Source organism: Oncorhynchus mykiss, chromosome 10, assembly GCF_013265735.2.
Source record: "Oncorhynchus mykiss isolate Arlee chromosome 10, USDA_OmykA_1.1, whole genome shotgun sequence".
Classification (NCBI taxonomy): domain Eukaryota; kingdom Metazoa; phylum Chordata; class Actinopteri; order Salmoniformes; family Salmonidae; genus Oncorhynchus; species Oncorhynchus mykiss.
The window spans coordinates 85,479,571-85,501,795 of NC_048574.1; the positions used below are offsets into that span (position 1 = coordinate 85,479,571).

The window sequence follows — 22,225 nt, forward strand, 5'->3', positions numbered from 1 at the left end:
TACTAGTGATATGGAATAGGACTATATTACTAGTGATATGGACTGGAAGAGGACTATATTACTAGTGATATGGAATAGGACTATATTACTAGTGATATGGACTGGAAGAGGACTATATTACTAGTGATATGGAATAGGACTATATTACTAGTGATATGGACTGGAATAGGACTATATTACTAGTGATATGGAATAGGACTATATTACTAGTGATATGGAATAGGACTATATTACTAGTGATATGGAATAGGACTATATTACTAGTGATATGGAATAGGACTATATTACTAGTGATATGGACTGGAATAGGACTATAGTACTAGTGATGTGGACTATAGTAGGACTATATTACTAGTGATATGGACTGGAATAGGACCAGTGATGTGGACTGTAATAGGACTATATTACTAGTGATATGGACTGGATTAGGACTATATTACTAGTGATATGGACTGGAATAGTTCTATATTACTAGTGATGTGGACTGGAATAGGACTATATTACTAGTGATATGGACTGGAATAGGACTATATTACTAGTGATATGGACTGGAATAGGACCAGTGATGTGGACTGTAATAGGACTATATTACTAGTGATATGGACTGGATTAGGACTATATTACTAGTGATATGGACTGGAATAGTTCTATATTACTAGTGATGTGGACTGGAATAGGACTATATTACTAGTGATATGGACTGGAATAGGACTATATTACTAGTGATATGGACTGGAATAGGACTATATTACTAGTGATATGGACTGGAATAGGACTATATTATCTCACTAACTGTTGTTAGATGTGTATCCAAACAGTCAACATGAAAGATAGGTATTTCATTCTGCATATTCACACATTGACTAAACCCTCCTTGATCTTTCCACAGTAGTAATCAGGAGAGGGTGGGGTCACCGTGTCTATCCATGAAGAGTGATCGTTCCATGGACAGGCCCATTATGTTTGGAAAAGATGCCAGGTAAGAGAACAACAGCTTCCACATTCCTGTAAATCTTCAAGGTTAGCCCCTGTATAGCCAGTTCTTAAAACAGCTTCCACCTTCCTGTAAATCTTTTAGGTTAGCCCCTGTATAATAGTCTTTAAACAGCAACCACATTTCTCTACCATTTTGTGTACAGTGAGCTGACAGCCAGTCTACTGACAGAGTACCACTATATTACTAGTTATATTTACTGGAATATCAAATCAAATCAAATGTATTTATATAGCCCTTCGTACATCAGCTGATATCTCAAAGTGCTGTTGTTATGCACGTGAGTGAGGACCCAAAAGCGGTTTAACAAAAACAGAGTTCTTTAATGTCGAAACACAGGTAAGACATAGATCCTCTTCAAATGTATATGATGGCAAAATAAACAACCCGCAGAGAGGGCGACAAATGAAACATAAAGTCCTTCTGAATATCACAGAAGAGTTCCCCTTCTAGCAGCAGAGGAGAATAGCTGGGTTGTAGAGGACAGAGGTACCTGATCACACGTAGCCTCAGATGAACAGGCAGATTCCGACAGGACAGGACAAGGTTGAAGCAAACAAGACGATAGTTTGGTTCTGGCATGAGAAACTCAAACGAGAATCTGACAAAGACAGAAGCAGGAACAGAGAGAGAAATAGAGACCTAATCAGAGGGAAAAAAGGGAACAGGTGGGAAAAGGGTGAACGAGGTAGTTAGAGAAGATAAGGAACAGCTGGGGGAAGGAGGGGAAGAGAAGGTAACCTAATACGACCAGCAGAGGGAGACAGGGTGAAGAGAAAGAACAGGAACAAGACATAATATGACAATACATGACAGCTGTACACTAACCCAGCCTAAAACCCCAAACAGCAAGCAATGCAGGTGTAGAAGCACAGAACAGGACTATATTACTAGTGATATGGACTGGAATAGGACTATATTACTAGTGATGTGGACTGGAATAGGACTATATTACTAGTGATATGGACTGGAATAGGACTATATTACTAGTGATATGGAATAGGACTATATTACTAGTGATATGGACTGGAATAGGACTATATTATGGACTGGAATAGGACTATATTACTAGTGATATGGAATAGGACTATATTACTAGTGATATGGAATAGGACTATATTACTAGTGATATGGACTGGAATAGGACTATATTATGGACTGGAATAGGACTATATTACTAGTGATATGGAATAGGACTATATTACTAGTGATATGGACTGGAATAGGACTATATTATGGACTGGAATAGTTCTATATTACTAGTGATATGGACTGGAATAGGACTATATTACTAGTGATGTGGACTGGAATAGGACTATATTATGGACTGGAATAGGACTATATTACTAATATGGACTGGAAATGGACTATACTACTAGTGATATGGAATAGGACTATATTACTAGTGATATGGACTGGAATAGACCTTTATTACTAGAGATAAATCAAATCAAATTTAATTCGTCACATACACATGTTTAGCAGATGTTAATGCGAGTGTAGCGAAATGCTTGTGCTTCTAGTTCTGACAATGGAGTAATAACCAACAAGTAATCTAGCTAGCAATTCCAAAACTACTACCTTATAGACACACGTGTAAGGTGATAAAGAATATGTACATAAAGATATATGAATGAGTGATGGTACAGAGCGGCATAGGCAAGATACAGTAGATGGTATTGAGTGCAGTATATACATATGAGATGAGTATGTAAACAAAGTGGCATAGTTTAAAGTGGCTAGTGATACATGTATTACATAATGATGCAGTAGATGATATAGAGTACAGTATACACATATACATATGAGATGAATAATGTAGGGTATGTAAACATTATATTAGGTAGCATTGTTTAAAGTGGCTAGTGATATATTTTACATAATTTCCCATCAATTCCCACTATTAAAGTGGCTGGAGTTGAGTCAGTGTGTTGGCAGCAGCCACTCAATGTTAGTGGTGGCTGTTTAACAGTCTGATGGCCTTGAGATAGAAGCTGTTTTTCAGTCTCTCTGTCCCAGCTTTGATGCACCTGTACTGACCTCGCCTTCTGGATGATAGCGGGGTGAACAGGCAGTGGCTCGGTTGGTTGTTGTCCTTGATGATCTTTATGGCCTTCCTGTGACATCGGGTGGTGTAGGTGTCCTGGAGGGCAGGTAGTTTGCCCCCGGTGATGCGTTGTGCAGACCTCACTACCCTCTGGAGAGCCTTACGGTTGTGGGCGGAGCAGTTGCCGTACCAGGCGGTGATACATCCCGACAAGGATGCTCTCGATTGTGCATCTGTAGAAGTTTGTGAGTGCTTTTGGTGACAAGCCGAATTTCTTCAGCCTCCTGAGGTTGAAGAGGCGCAGCTGCGCCTTCTTCGCGATGCTGTCTGTGTGGGTGGACCAATTCAGTTTGTCTGTGATGTGTACGCCGAGGAACTTAAAACTTACTACCCTCTCCACTACTGTTCCATCGATGTGGATGCTGTTTCCTGAAGTCCACAATCATCTCCTTAGTTTTGTTGACGTTGAGTGTGAGGTTATTTTCCTGACACCACACTCCGAGGGCCCTCACCTCCTCCCTGTAGGCCGTCTCGTCGTTGTTGGTAAGCAAGCCTACCACTGTTGTGTCGTCCGCAAACTTGATGATTGAGTTGGAGGCGTGCGTGGCCACGCAGTCGTGGGTGAACAGGGAGTACAGGAGAGGGCTCAGAACGCACCCTTGTGGTGCCCCAGTGTTGAGGATCAGCGGGGTGGAGATGTTGTTACCTACCCTCACCACCTGGGGGCGGCCCGTCAGGAAGTCCAGTACCCAGTTGCACAGGGCGGGGTCGAGACCTAGGGTCTCGAGCTTGATGACGAGCTTGGAGGGCACTATGGTGTTAAATGCCGAGCTGTAGTCGATGAACAGCATTCTCACATAGGTATTCCTCTTGTCCAGATGGGTTAGGGCAGTGTGCAGTGTGGTTGAGATTGCATCGTCTGTGGACCTATTTGGGCGGTAAGCAAATTGGAGTGGGTCTAGGGTGTCAGGTAGGGTGGAGGTGATATGGTCCTTGACTAGTCTCTCAAAGCACTTCATGATGACGGAAGTGAGTGCTAGCTCAGTTACCTTAGCTTTCTTGGGAACAGGAACAATAGTGGCCCTCTTGAAGCATGTGGGAACAACAGACTGGGATAGGGATTGATTGAATATGTTCGTAAACACACCAGCCAGCTGGTCTGCGCATGCTCTGAGGGCGCGGCTGAGGATGCCGTCTGGGCCTGCAGCCTTGCGAGGGTTGACACGTTTAAATGTTTTCCTCACGTCGGCTGCAGTGAAGGAGAGTCTGCATGTTTTAGTTGCGGGCCGTGTCAGTGGCACTGTATTGTCCTCAAAGCAGGCAAAAAAGTTATTTAGTCTGCCTGGGAGCAAGACATCCTGGTCCGTGACGGGGCTGGTTTTCTTTTGTAATCCGTGATTGACTGTAGACCCTGCCACACACCTCTTGTGTCTGAGCCGTTGAATTGAGATTCTACTTTGTCTATACTGACGCTTAGCTTGTTTGATTGCCTTGCGGAGGGAATAGTTACACTGTTTGTATTCGGTCATGTTTCCGGTCACCTTGCCCTGATCAAAAGCAGTGGTTCGGGCTTTCAGTTTCACGCGAATGCTGCCATCAATCCACGGTTTCTGGTTTGGGAATGTTTTAATCGTTGCTATGGGAACGACATCTTCAACGCACGTTCTAATGAACTCTCACTGAATCAGCGTATTCGTCAATGTTGTTGTCTGACGCAATCGATGTGTCTGCTTGGGGGGGGGATATATACGGCTGTGATTATAATCGAAGAGAATTCCCTTGGTAGATAATGCGGTCGACATTTGATTGTGAGGAATTCTAAATCAGGTGAACAGAAGGTCTTGAGTTCCTGTATGTTGTTATGATCACACCACGTCAAGTTAACCATGAAGCATACGCCCCCGCCCCTCTTCTTACCAGAAAGATGTTTGTTTCTGTCTGCGCGATGCGTGGAGAATCCAGCTGGCTGCACCGACTCCGATAGCGTCTCTCCAGTGAGCCATGTTTCCGTGAAGCAAAGAACGTTGCAGTCTCTGATGTCCCTCTGGAATGCTACCCTTGCTCGGATTTCATCAACCTTGTTGTCAAGAGACTGGACATTGGCGAGAAGAATGCTAGGGAGTGGTGCACGATGTGCCCGTCTCCGGAGTCTGACCAGAAGACCGCTCCGTTTCCCCCTTTTACGAAGTCGTTTTTTTGGGTCGCCGGCTGGGATCGATTCCGTTGTCCTGGGCTTCGCGAAAGTCATATTCTTGGTCGTACTGATGGTGAGTTGACGCTGCTCTAATGTTCAGTAGTTCTTCTCAACTGTATGTAATGAAACCTAAGATGACCTGGGGTACCAATGTAAGAAATAACACGTAAAAAAACAAAAAACTGCATAGTTTCCTAGGAACGCGAAGCGAGGCGGCCATCTCTGTCGGCACCGAAAGTATCAGCCAGTGATATGGACTGGAATTCGACTATATTACTAGTGATATGGACTGGAATAGGGCTATATTACTAGTGATATGGACTGGAATAGGACTATATTACTAGTGATATGGACTGGAATAGGACTATATTACTAGTGATATGGACTGGAATAGGACTATATTACTAGTGATATGGACTGGAAATGGACTGGAATAGGACTATATTACTAGTGATATGGACTGGAATAGGACTATATTACTAGTGATATGGACTGGAATAGGACTATATTACTAGTGATATGGACTGGAAATGGACTGGAATAGGACTATATTACTAGTGATATGGACTGGAATAGGACTATATTACTAGTGATATGGACTGGAATAGGACTATATTACTAGTGATATGGACTGGAAATGGACTGGAATAGGACTATATTACTAGTGATATGGACTGGAATAGGACTATATTACTAGTGATATGGACTGGAATAGGACTATATTACTAGTGATATGGACTGTAATAGGACTATATTACTAGTGATGTGGACTGGAATAGGACTATATTACTAGTGATATGGAATAGGACTATATTACTAGTGATATGGACTGGAAGAGGACTATATTACTAGTGATATGGACTGGAATAGGACTATATTACTCATATGGACTGGACTGGTTCTATATTACTAGTGATATGGACTGGAATAGGACTATATTACTAGTGATATGAACTGGAATAGGACTATATTACTAGTGATATGAACTGGAATAGGACTATATTACTGGTGATATGGAATAGGACTATATTACTAGTGATATGGACTGGAATAGGACTATATTACTAGTGATATGGACTGGAACAGGACTATATTACTAGTGATATTGACTGGAATAGGACTATATTACTAGTGATATGGAATAGGACTATATTACTGGTGATATGGAATAGGACTATATTACTAGTGATATGGACTGGAACAGGACTATATTACTAGTGATATGGAATAGGACTATATTACTAGTGATATGGACTGGAATAGGACTATATTACTAGTGATATGGACTGGAATAGGACTATATTACTAGTGATATGGACTGGAATAGGACTATATTACTCTTATGGACTGGACTGGTTCTATATTACTAGTGATGTGGACTGTAATAGGACTATATTACTAGTGATATGGAATAGGACTATAGTACTAGTGATGTGGACTGTAATAGGACTATATTACTAGTGATATGGACTGGAAGAGGACTATATTACTAGTGATATGGACTGGAATAGGGCTATATTACTAGTGATATGGACTGGAAGAGGACTATATTACTAGTGATATGGACTGGAATAGGACTATATTACTAGTGATATGGAATAGGACTATATTACTAGTGATATGGACTGGAATAGGACTATATTACTAGTGATATGGAATAGGACTATATTACTAGTGATATGGACTGTAATAGGACTATATTACTAGTGATATGGACTGTAATAGGACTAGTGATGTGGACTGTAATAGGACTATATTACTAGTGATATGGACTGTAATAGGACTAGTGATGTGGACTGTAATAGGACTATATTACTAGTGATATGGACTGGAAGAGGACTATATTACTAGTGATATGGACTGGAATAGGACTATATTACTAGTGATATGGACTGGAATAGGACTATATTACTAGTGATATGGACTGTAATAGGACTATATTACTAGTGATGTGGACTGTAATAGGACTATATTACTAGTGATATGGACTGTAATAGGACTATATTACTAGTGATATGGACTGGAAGAGGACTATATTACTAGTGATATGGACTGGAATAGGACTATATTACTAGTGATATGGACTGGAAGAGGACTATATTACTAGTGATATGGACTGTAATAGGACTATATTACTAGTGATATGGACTGGAATAGGACTATATTACTAGTGATATGGACTGGAATAGGACTATATTACTAGTGATATGGACTGGAATAGGACTATATCATCTCACTAACTGTTGTTAGATGTGTATCCAAACAGTCAACATGAAAGATAGGTATTTCATTCTGCATATTCACACAATGACTAAACCCTCCTTGATCTTTCCACAGTGGTAATCAGGAGAGGGTGGGGTCTCCGTGTCTGTCCATGAAGAGTGATTGGTCCATGGACAGGCCCATTTTTTTGGGAAAAGATGCCAGGTAAGTGAAGAACAGCTTCCACATTCCTGTAAATCTTGTAGGTTAGCCCCTGTATAGTCAGTACTTTAAAACAGCTTCCACATTCCTGTAAATCTAGTAGGTTAGCTTTCTGTATTATAGTCTTTAAAACAGCTTCCACATTCCTGTAAATCTAGCAGGTTAGCTCCTGTATAATAGTCTTTAAAACAGCTTCCACATTCCTGTAAATCTAGTAGGTTAGCTTTCTGTATTATAGTCTTTAAAACAGCTTCCACATTCCTGTAAATCTAGTAGGTTAGCTCCTGTATAATAGTCTTTAAAACAGCTTCCACATTCCTGTAAATCTAGCAGGTTAGCTCCTGTATAATAGTCTTTAAAACAGCTTCCACATTCCTGTAAATCTAGTAGGTTAGCTTTCTGTATTATACTCTTTAAAACAGCTTCCACATTCCTGTAAATCTAGCAGGTTAGCTCCTGTATAATAGTCTTTAAAACAGCTTCCACATTCCTGTAAATCTAGTAGGTTAGCTTTCTGTATTATAGTCTTTAAAACAGCTTCCACATTCCTGTAAATCTAGCAGGTTAGCTCCTGTATAATAGTCTTTAAAACAGCTTCCACATTCCTGTAAATCTAGTAGGTTAGCTTTCTGTATTATAGTCTTTAAAACAGCTTCCACATTCCTGTAAATCTAGCAGGTTAGTTCCTGTATAATAGTCTTTAAAACAGCTTCCACATTCCTGTAAATCTAGTAGGTTAGCTTTCTGTATTGTAGTATTTAAAACAGCTTCCACATTCCTGTAAATCTAGCAGGTTAGCTCCTGTATAATAGTCTTTAAAACAGCTTCCACATTCCTGTAAATCTAGCAGGTTAGCTCCTGTATAATAGTCTTTAAAACAGCTTCCACATTCCTGTAAATCTTGTAGGTTAGCTCCTTTATAATAGTCTTTAAAACAGCAACCACATTTCTCTACCACATTGTGTACAGTGAGCTGACAGCCAGTCTACTTACAGAGAACCACTTCAGATGTGTGTACTAGTGATATGGACTGGAATAGGACTATATTACTGGTGATATGGACTGGAATAGGACTATATTACTAGTGATATGGAATAGAACTATATTACTAGTGATATGGACTGGAATTGGACTATAATATTAGTGATATGGACTGGAGTAGGACTATATTACTAGTGATATGGAATAGCACTATTAATAGTGATATGGACTGGAATAGGACTATATTACTAGCGATATGGAATAGGACTATATTACTAGTGATGTGGACTATAGTAGGACTATATTACTAGTGATGTGGACTATAGTAGGACGATATCATCTCACTAACTGTTATTAGATGTATATCCAAACAGTCAACATGAAAGATAGGTATTTCATTCTGCATATTCACACAATGACTAAACCCTCCTTGATCTTTCCACAGTGGTAATCAGGAGAGGGTGGGGTCTCCGTGTCTGTCCATGAAGAGTGATTGGTCCATGGACAGGCCCATTTTTTTTGGAAAAGATGCCAGGTAAGTGAAGAACAGCTTCCACATTCCTGTAAATCTTGTAGGTTAGCCCCTGTATAGTCAGTACTTTAAAACAGCTTCCACATTCCTGTAAATCTAGTAGGTTAGCTTTCTGTATTATAGTCTTTAAAACAGCTTCCACATTCCTGTAAATCTAGCAGGTTAGCTCATGTATAATAGTCTTTAAAACAGCTTCCACATTCCTGTAAATCTAGTAGGTTAGCTTTCTGTATTATAGTCTTTAAAACAGCTTCCACATTCCTGTAAATCTAGCAGGTTAGTTCCTGTATAATAGTCTTTAAAACAGCTTCCACATTCCTGTAAATCTAGTAGGTTAGCTTTCTGTATTGTAGTATTTAAAACAGCTTCCACATTCCTGTAAATCTAGCAGGTTAGCTCCTGTATAATAGTCTTTAAAACAGCTTCCACATTCCTGTAAATCTAGCAGGTTAGCTCCTGTATAATAGTCTTTAAAACAGCTTCCACATTCCTGTAAATCTTGTAGGTTAGCTCCTGTATATTCAGTTCTTAAAACAACTTCTACATTCCTGTAAATCTTGTAGGTTAGCTCCTTTATAATAGTCTTTAAAACAGCAACCACATTTCTCTAAAACATTGTGTACAGTGAGCTGACAGCCAGTCTACTTACAGAGAACCACTTCAGATGTGTGTACTAGTGATATGGACTGGAATAGGACTATATTACTGGTGATATGGACTGGAATAGGACTATATTACTAGTGATATGGAATAGCACTATATTACTAGTGATATGGACTGTAATTGGACTATATTATTAGTGATATGGACTAGAGTAGGACTATATTACTAGTGATATGGAATAGCACTATTACTAGTGATATGGACTGGAATAGGACTATATTACTAGTGATATGGACTGGAATAGGACTATATTACTAGTGATATGGAATAGCACTATATTACTAGTGATATGGAATAGCACTATTACTAGTGATATGGACTGGAGTAGGACTATATTACTAGTGATATGGAATAGCACTATTACTAGTGATATGGACTGGAATAGGACTATATTACTAGTGATATGGACTGGAATAGGACTATATTACTAGTGATATGGACTGGAATAGGACTGTATTACTAGTGATATGGACTGGAATAGGACTATATTACTAGTGATATGGACTAGAATAGGACTATATTACTAGTGATATGGACTGGAATAGGACTGTATTACTAGTGATATGGACTGGAATCGGACTATATTACTAGTGTTATGGACTGGAATAGGACTATATTACTAGTGATATTGACTGGAATAGGACTATATTATTAGTGATATGAAATGGAATATATTATTAGTGATATGGAATAGGAATATATTACTAGTGATATTGACTGGAATAGGACTATTTACTAGTGATATGGAATAGGACTATATTTCTAGTGGTATGGAATAGGACTATATTACTAGTGATATGGAATAGGAATATTTTACTAGTGATATGGACTGGAATAGGACTATATTACTAGTGATATGGAATAGGAATATTTTATTAGTAATATGGACTGGAATAGGACTATATTATTAGTGATATGGAATAGGACTATATTACTAGTGATATGGAATAGGAATATTTTACTAGTGATATGGACTGGAATAGGACTATATTACTAGTGATATGGACTGGAATAGGACTATATTACTAGTGATATGGACTGGAATAGGACTATATTACTAGTGATATGGACCGGAATAGGACTATATTATTAGTGATATGGAATAGGACTATATTACTAGTGATATGGACTGGAATAAGACTATATTACTAGTAATATGGACTGGAATAGGACTTTATTACTAGTGATATGGACTGGAATAGCACTATATTACTAGTGATATGGACTGGAATAGGACTATATTACTAGTGATAAGACTGGAATAGGACTATATTGCTAGTGATGTGGACTGTAAAATGACTATATTACTAGTGATATGGACTGGAATAGGACTATATTACTAGTGATAAGGACTGTAATAGGAATATATTACTAGTGATCTGGACTGGAATAGGACTGTATTACTAGTGATATGGACTGGAATAGGACTATATTACTAGTGATATGGACTGGAATAGGACTATATTACTAGTGATATGGACTGGAATAGGACTGTATTACTAGTGACATGGACTGGAATAGGACTATATTACTAGTGATATGGACTGGAATAGACTATATTACTGGTGATATGGACTGGAATAGACTATATTACTGGTGATATGGACTGGAATAGGACTATATTACTATAAATATGGACTGGAATAGGACTATATTACTAGTGATATGGAATAGGACTATATTACTAGTGATATGGACTGGAATAGGACTGTATTACTAGTAACATGGACTGGAATAGGACTATATTACTAGTGATATGGACTGGAATATGACTATATTACTAGTAACATGGACTGGAATAGGACTATATTACTAGTGATATGGACTGGAATAGGACTATATTACTAGTGATATGGACTGGAATAGGACTATATTACTAGTGATATGGACTGGAATATACTATATTACTAGTGATATGGACTGGAATAGGACTATATTACTAGTGACATGGACTGGAATAGGACTATATTACTAGTGATATGGAATATGACTATATTACTAGTGATATGGACTGGAATAGGACTATATTACTAGTGATATGGACTGGAATAGGACTATATTACTAGTGATATGGACTGGAAAAGGACTATATTACTAGTGATATGGACTGGAATATGACTATTTTACTATAAATATGGACTGGAATAGGACTATATTACTAGTGACATGGACTGGAATAGGACTATATTACTAGTGATATGGACTGGAATAGACTATATTACTAGTGATATGGACTGGAATAGGACTATATTACTAGTGATATGGACTGGAATAGGACTATATTACTAGTGATATGGACTGGAATAGGACTATTTTACTATTAATATGGACTGGAATAAGACTCTATTACTAGTAATATGGACTGGAATAGGACTATATTACTAGTGATATGGACTGGAATAGGACTATATTAATAGTGATATGGACTGGAATAGGACTATATTACTAGTGATATGGAATAGGACTATATTACTAGTGATATGGACTGGAATAGGACTGAATTCCTAGTGATATGGACTGGAATAGGACTATATTACTAGTGATATGGAATAGGACTATATTACTAGTGATATGGACTGGAATAGGACTGTATTACTAGTGATATAGACTGGAATAGGACTATATTACTAGTGATATGGAATAGGACTATATTACTAGTGATATGGACTGGAATAGGACTGAATTCCTAGTGATATAGACTGGAATAGGACTATATTATTAGTGATATGGAATAGGACTATATTACTAGTGATATGGACTGGACTAGGACTGTATTACTAGTGATATGGACTGGAATAGGACTATATTACAAATATGGACTGGAATAGGACTATATTACTAGTGATATGGACTGGAATAGGACTATATTACTAGTGATATGGAATAGGACTATATTACTAGTGATATGGACTGGAATAGGACTGTATTACTAGTGATATGGACTGGAATAGGACTATATTACTAGTGATATGGAATATGACTATATTACTAGTGATGTGGACTGGAATAGAACTGTATTACTAGTGATATGGACTGGAATAGGACTATATTACTAGTGATATGGACTGGAATTGTTCTATTTTACTGGTGATATGGACTGGAATAGGACTATATTACTAGTGATATGGACTGGAAAAGGACTATATTACTAGTGATATGGACTGGAATATGACTATTTTACTATAAATATGGACTGGAATAGGACTATATTACTAGTGACATGGACTGGAATAGGACTATATTACTAGTGATATGGACTGGAATAGACTATATTACTAGTGATATGGACTGGAATAGGACTATATTACTAGTGATATGGACTGGAATAGGACTATATTACTAGTGATATGGACTGGAATAGGACTATTTTACTATTAATATGGACTGGAATAAGACTCTATTACTAGTAATATGGACTGGAATAGGACTATATTACTAGTGATATGGACTGGAATAGGACTATATTAATAGTGATATGGACTGGAATAGGACTATATTACTAGTGATATGGAATAGGACTATATTACTAGTGATATGGACTGGAATAGGACTGAATTCCTAGTGATATGGACTGGAATAGGACTATATTACTAGTGATATGGAATAGGACTATATTACTAGTGATATGGACTGGAATAGGACTGTATTACTAGTGATATAGACTGGAATAGGACTATATTACTAGTGATATGGAATAGGACTATATTACTAGTGATATGGACTGGAATAGGACTGAATTCCTAGTGATATAGACTGGAATAGGACTATATTATTAGTGATATGGAATAGGACTATATTACTAGTGATATGGACTGGACTAGGACTGTATTACTAGTGATATGGACTGGAATAGGACTATATTACAAATATGGACTGGAATAGGACTATATTACTAGTGATATGGACTGGAATAGGACTATATTACTAGTGATATGGAATAGGACTATATTACTAGTGATATGGACTGGAATAGGACTGTATTACTAGTGATATGGACTGGAATAGGACTATATTACTAGTGATATGGAATATGACTATATTACTAGTGATGTGGACTGGAATAGAACTGTATTACTAGTGATATGGACTGGAATAGGACTATATTACTAGTGATATGGACTGGAATTGTTCTATTTTACTGGTGATATGGACTGGAATAGGACTATATTACTAGTGATAAGACTGGAATAGGACTATATTGCTAGTGATGTTGACTGTAACATGACTATATTACTAGTGATAAGGACTGTAATAGGAATATATTACTAGTGATATGGACTGGAATAGGACTGTATTACTAGTGATATGGACTGGAATAGGACTATATTGCTAGTGATGTGGACTGTAAAATGACTATATTACTAGTGATAAGGACTGTAATAGGAATATATTACTAGTGATATGGACTGGAATAGGACTATATTACTAGTAACATGGACTGGAATAGACTATTACTAGTGATATGGACTGGAATAGGACTATATTACTATAAATATGGACTGGAATAGGACTATATTACTAGTGATATAGACTGGAATAGGACTATATTACTAGTGATATGGAATAGGACTATATTACTAGTGATATGGACTGGAATAGGACTGTATTACTAGTGATATGGACTGGAATAGGACTATATTACTAGTGATATGGACCGGAATAGGACTACATTGCTAATATGGACTGGAATATTACTATATTACTAGTGATATGGAATAGGACTATATTACTAGTGATATGGACTGGAATAGGACTGTATTCCTAGTGATATGGACTGGAATAGGACTATATTACTAGTGATATGGACTGGAATAGGACTGTATTACTAGTGATCTGGACTGGAATAGGACTATATTACTAGTGATATGGAATAGGACTATATTACTAGTGATATGGACTGGAATAGGACTGTATTACTAGTGATATAGACTGGAATAGGACTATATTACTAGTGATATGGACTGGAATAGGACTGTATTACTAGTGATCTGGACTGGAATAGGACTATATTACTAGTGATATGGACTGGAATAGGACTGTATTACTAGTGATATGGACTGGAATAGGACTGTATTACTAGTGATATAGACTGGAATAGGACTATATTACTAGTGATATGGACTGGAATAGGACTGTATTACTAGTGATATGGACTGGAATAGGACTATATTACTAGTGATATGGACTGGAATAGGACTATATTACTAGTGATATGGAATAGGACTATATTACTAGTGATATGGACTGGAATAGGACTGTATTACTAGTGATATAGACTGGAATAGGACTATATTACTAGTGATATGGACTGGAATAGGACTGTATTACTAGTGATCTGGACTGGAATAGGACTATATTACTAATATGGACTGGAATAGGACTATATTACTAGTGATATGGACTGGAATAGGACTATATTACTAGTGATATGGAATAGGACAATATTACTAGTGATATGGACTGGAATAGGACTATATTACTAGTGATATGGACTGGAATTGTTCTATTTTACTGGTGATATGGACTGGAATAGGTCTATATGACTAGTGATATGGACTGGAATAGGACTATATTACCAGTGATAAGTACTGGAATTGTTCTATTTTACTGGTGATATGGACTGGAATAGGACTATATTACTAGTAACATGGACTGGAATAGGACTATATTACTAGTGATATGGACTGGAATAAGACTATATTACTAATGACATGGACTGGAATAGGACTATATTACTAGTGATATGGACTGGAATATAACTGTATTACTAGTGATATGGACTGGAATAGACTATTACTAGTGATATGGACTGGAATAGGACTATATTACTATAAATATGGACTGGAATAGGACTATATTACTAGTGATATAGACTGGAATAGGACTATAATACTAATATGGACTGGAATAGGACTATATTACTAGTGATATGGACTGGAATAGGACTATATTACTAGTGATATGGAATAGGACTATATTACTAGTGATATGGACTGGAATAGAACTGTATTACTAGTGATATGGACTGGAATAGGACTATATTACTAGTGATATGGACTGGAATTGTTCTATTTTACTGGTGATATGGACTGGAATAGGACTATATGACTAGTGATATGGACTGGAATAGGACTATATTACTAGTGATAAGACTGGAATAGGACTATATTGCTATTGATGTGGACTGTAAAATGACTATATTACTAGTGATAAGGACTGTAATAGGAATATATTACTAGTGATATGGACTGGAATAGGACTGTATTACTAGTAACATGGACAGGAATAGGACTATATTACTAGTGATATGGACTGGAATAGAACTATATTACTAGTGATATGGACTGGAATAGACTATTACTAGTGATATGGACTGGATTAGGACTATATTACTATAAATATGGACTGGAATAGGACTATATTACTAGTGATATAGACTGGAATAGGACTATATTACTAGTGATATGGAATAGGACTATATTACTAGTGATATGGACTGGAATAGGACTGTATTACTAATGATATGGACTGGAATAGGACTATATTACAAGTGATATGGACTGGAATAGGACTGTATTACTAGTGATATAGACTGGAATAGGACTATATTACTAGTGATATGGACTGGAATAGGACTGTATTACTAGTGATATGGACTGGAATAGGACTATATTACTAGTGATATGGAATAGGACTATATTACTAGTGATATGGACTGGAATAGGACTGTATTACTAGTGATATAGACTGGAATAGGACTATATTACTAGTGATATGGACTGGAATAGGACTGTATTACTAGTGATATGGACTGGAATAGGACTATATTACTAATATGGACTGGAATAGGACTATATTACTAGTGATATGGACTGGAATAGGACTATAGTACTAGTGATATGGACTGGAATAGGACTATATTACTAGTGATATGGACTGGAATAGGACTGTATTACTAGTGATATGGACTGGAATAGGACTATATTACTAGTGATACGGAATAGGACTATATTACTAGTGATATGGACTGGAATAGGACTATATTACTAGTGATATGGACTGGAATTGTTCTATTTCACTGGTGATATGGACTGGAATAGGACTATATGACTAGTGATATGGACTGGAATAGGACTATATTGCTAGTGATGTGGACTGTAAAATGACTATATTACTAGTGATAAGGACTGTAATAGGAATATATTACTAGTGATATGGACTGGAATAGGACTGTATTACTAGTGATATGGACTTGAATAGGACTATATTACTTGTGATAAGTACTGGAATTGTTCTATTTTACTGGTGATATGGACTGGAATAGGACTATATTACTAGTAACATGGACTGGAATAGGACTATATTACTATAAATATGGACTGGAATAGGACTATATTACTAGTGATATAGACTGGAATAGGACTATATGGACTGGAATAGGACTATATTACTAGTGATATAGACTGGAATAGGACTATATGGACTGGAATAGGACTATATTACTAGTGATATGGACTGGAATAGGACTATATTACTAGTGATATAGACTGGAATAGGACTATAAGGACTGGAATAGGACTATATTACTAGTGATATGGACTGGAATAGGACTATATTACTAGTGATATGGAATAGGACTATATTACTAGTGATATGGACTGGAATAGGACTGTATTACTAGTGATATGGACTGGAATAGGACTATATTACTAGTGACATGGACTGGAATAGGACTATATTACTAGTGATATGGACTGGAATAGGACTATATTACTAGTGATATAGACTGAAATAGGACTGTATTACTCGTGATATGGACTGGAATAGGACTATATGACTAATGATATGGACTGGAATAGGACTATATTACTAGTGATATGGAATAGGACTATATTACTAGTGATAAGGAATAGGACTATATTACTAGTGATATGGACTGGAATAGGACTGTATTACTAGTGATATGGACTGGAATAGGACTATTTTACTATAAATATGGACTGGAATAGGACTATATTACTGGTGATATGGACTGGAATAGGACTACATTGCTAATATGGACTGGAATAGGAATATATTACTAGTGATATGGAATAGGACTATATTACTAGTGATATGGACTGGAATAGGACTGTATTACTAGTGATATGGACTGGAATAGGACTATATTACTAGTGATATGCACTGGAATAGGACTATTTTACTATAAATATGGACTGGAATAGGACTATATTACTGGTGATATGGACTGGAATAGGACTACATTGCTAATATGGACTGGAATAGGACTACATTACTAGTGATGTGGACTGGAATAGGACTATATTACTAGTGATATGGAATAGGACTATATTACTAGTGATATGGACTGGAATAGGACTGTATTCCTAGTGATATGGACTGGAATAGGACTATATTACTAGTGACATGGAATAGGACTATATTACTAGTGATATGGACTGGAATAGGACTGTATTACTAGTGATATCGACTGGAATAGGACTATATTATTAGTGATATGGAATAGGACTATATTACTAGTGATATGGACTGGAATAGGACTGTATTACTAGTGATATGGACTGGAATAGGACTATATTACTAATATGGACTGGAATAGGACTATATTACTAGTGATATGGACTGGAATAGGACTATATTACTATTGATATGGAATAGGACTATATTACTAGTGATATGGACTGGAATAGGACTATATTACTAGTGATATGGACTGGAATAGGACTATATTACTAGTGATATGGAATAGGACTATATTACTAGTGATATGGACTGGAATAGGACTATATTACTAGTGATATGGACTGGAATAGGACTGTATTACTAGTGATATGGACTGGAATAGGACTATATTACTAGTGATATGGAATAGGACTATATTACTAGTGATATGGACTGGAATAGGACTATATTACTATTGATATGGAATAGGACTATATTACTAGTGATATGGACTGGAATAGGACTGTATTACTAGTGATATGGACTGGAATAGGACTATATTACTAGTGATATGGAATAGGACTATATTACTAGTGATGTGGACTGGAATAGGACTGCATTACTAGTGATATGGACTGGAATAGGACTATATTACTAGTGATATGCACTGGAATAGGACTATTTTACTATAAATATGGACTGGAATAGGACTATATTACTGGTGATATGGACTGGAATAGGACTACATTGCTAATATGGACTGGAATAGGACTACATTACTAGTGATGTGGACTGGAATAGGACTATATTACTAGTGATATGGAATAGGACTATATTACTAGTGATATGGACTGGAATAGGACTGTATTCCTAGTGATATGGACTGGAATAGGACTATATTACTAGTGACATGGAATAGGACTATATTACTAGTGATATGGACTGGAATAGGACTGTATTACTAGTGATATAGACTGGAATAGGACTATATTATTAGTGATATGGAATAGGACTATATTACTAGTGATATGGACTGGAATAGGACTGTATTACTAGTGATATGGACTGGAATAGGACTATATTACTAGTGATATGGACTGGAATAGGACTATATTACTATTGATATGGAATAGGACTATATTACTAGTGATATGGACTGGAATAGGACTGTATTACTAGTGATATGGACTGGAATAGGACTATATTACTAGTGATGTGGACTGGAATAGGACTATATTACTAGTGATATGGAATAGGACTATATTACTAGTGATATGGACTGGAATAGGACTATATTACTATTGATATGGAATAGGACTATATTACTAGTGATATGGACTGGAATAGGACTGTATTACTAGTGATATGGACTGGAATAGGACTATATTACTAGTGATATGGAATAGGACTATATTACTAGTGATGTGGACTGGAATAGGACTATATTACCAGTGATGTGGACTGGAATAGGACTATATTACTAGTGATATGGAATGCAATATGACTATATTACTAGAGGTATGGACTGTAATAGGACTATATTACTAGTGATATGGACTGGAATGGTTCCATATTACTAGTGATATGGACTGGAATAGGACTATATTAGTAGTGATATGGACTGGAATAGTTATATATGACTAGTGATATGGACTGGAATAGGACTGTATTACTAGTGATATGGACTGGAATAGGACTATATTACTAGTGATATGGACTGGAATAGGACTATATTAGTAGTGATATGGACTGGAATAGTTATATATGACTAGTGATATGGACTGGAATAGGACTGTATTACTAGTGATATGGACTGGAATAGTTATATATGACTAGTGATATGGACTGGAATAGGACTATATTACTAGTGATATGGAATAGGACTATATTACTAGTGATATGGACTGGAATAGGACTATATTACTAGTGATATGGAATAGGACTATATTACTAGTGATATGGACTGGAATAGGACTATATTACTAGTGATATGGACTGGAATATGACTATATTACTAGTGATATGGACTGGAATGGTTCCATATTACTAGTGATATGGACTGGAATAGGACTATATTACTAGTGATATGGAATAGGACTATATTACTAGTGATATGGACTGGAATAGGACTATATTACTAGTGATATGGAATAGGACTATATTACTAGTGATATGGACTGGAATAGGACTATATTACTAGTGATATGGAATAGGACTATATTACTAGTGATATGGACTGGAATAGTTATATATGACTAGTGATATGGACTGGAATAGGACTATATTACTAGTGATATGGAATAGGACTATATTACTAGTGATATGGACTGGAATAGGACTATATTACTAGTGATATGGAATAGGACTATATTACTAGTGATATGGACTGGAATAGGACTATATTACTAGTGATATGGACTGGAATATGACTATATTACTAGTGATATGGACTGGAATGGTTCCATATTACTAGTGATATGGACTGGAATAGGACTATATTACTAGTGATATGGAATAGGACTATATTACTAGTGATATGGACTGGAATAGGACTATATTACTAGTGATATGGAATAGGACTATATTACTAGTGATATGGACTGGAATATGACTATATTACTAGTGATATGGACTGGAATAGGACTATATTACTAGTGATATGGACTGGAATATGACTATATTACTAGTGATATGGACTGGAATGGTTCCATATTACTAGTGATATGGACTGAAGCAAACACTGTATAGCTTCATAACATCATTCATTCATTTTGATGTCCGTAGCCCCATCCATGAATTTGAGAGTAGTCACATTTCTCAAGCCCAAAAATAGTTTGCCCAAAAATGGGTTGTCCCATTTCTTGTTTTAACTACAGATTCTCCCTTTAAAAATTGGTGGAATTCTCCTAATATTAAAAAGGTGAGATCCTGTTAGGGATCGTGTTAAAACCTGTTTTAGGATGATTTTAAGACACTGCTCAGACAAACTCTGAGCCTGCAGTAAAATTAACAAATAAATGTTTATCTCAGCTGATAAGCGAGACAGTTTGAGGTACCGCAAAGGAAAGAGGGTGATGACACTCATTGACATTGTTGGAAATTATGAGGAATATTCAATCATGATGAGGCATCACCAACTGTGAACTCACAGTGAATGGTACTGGACATCAAATGTTGTTTGATATCATTTTCTCCTGACTTGATAACTTTGCCTACTGTTAATTATTGTCTAATGTTTCGTATTTTTTTTATTTAAAAAAAAAACCCAAATCTCATGGTTGTTAAAAGAAACATTTTGACAATATTACCGTTATACGCCTCTCCCGTTTAGCATCATATAGCACCATGGCACCAGTAGGCATCAAGTCACTTCCTGATAAATGTTATGTACAACTTTTGAAAGGTCTATTAACATAAGCCCTAAATGTCTTCAATTGCCCAATGTAGACATATTTTTTAACAATGCGATGTTGCGCTCCGAATGGATAGCTTGAAATAACATGATGTAGGTAATTCAATAATCCAAGGGAAAAGGTGTTGATTTATAGTGGTTATAAGTATTTAGGCTTTTCATATGAAATAGGCATCATGTGAAATCATTTTCAAATAGAAATAACTATATATTTATGTTTCTGTCCATATAGAAATATACACATATTTGTTTCTGACCATTTAGAAATATAGAAATAGTTTTGTTTCTGTCCATTTAGAAATATCCAAACAGTCAACATGAAAGATAGGTACTACATTCTGCATATTCACACAATGACAAAACCCTCCTTGATCTTTCCACAGTGTAAAACAGGAGAGGGTGTGGTCACCATGTCTGTCCATGAAGAGTGATTGTTCCATGGACAGGCCCATTATGTTTGGAAAAGATGCCAGGTAAGTGAAGAACAGCTTCCACATTCCTGTAAATCTAGTAGG

At 36.5% G+C, this 22,225-nt stretch overlaps 1 protein-coding gene across 3 annotated transcripts in view; it reads left to right on the forward strand.

The window, feature by feature from the left end:
- LOC110513232 overlaps window positions 1-22,225 on the forward strand; it is a 122,658-nt gene that overhangs the window by 7,408 nt on the left and 93,025 nt on the right. For all 3 annotated transcript variants that reach the window (XR_005034308.1, XM_036934330.1, XM_036934329.1), the window contains exons 4-7: window positions 890-979; window positions 7,573-7,662; window positions 9,086-9,175; window positions 22,094-22,183. Coding sequence is in view for 2 of the 3 variants with exons in the window: in XM_036934330.1 (XP_036790225.1) it covers window positions 890-979; window positions 7,573-7,662; window positions 9,086-9,175; window positions 22,094-22,183 (360 nt within the window). In the remaining variant the exon portion in view is untranslated. The remainder of the gene's footprint in view (window positions 1-889; window positions 980-7,572; window positions 7,663-9,085; window positions 9,176-22,093; window positions 22,184-22,225) is intronic.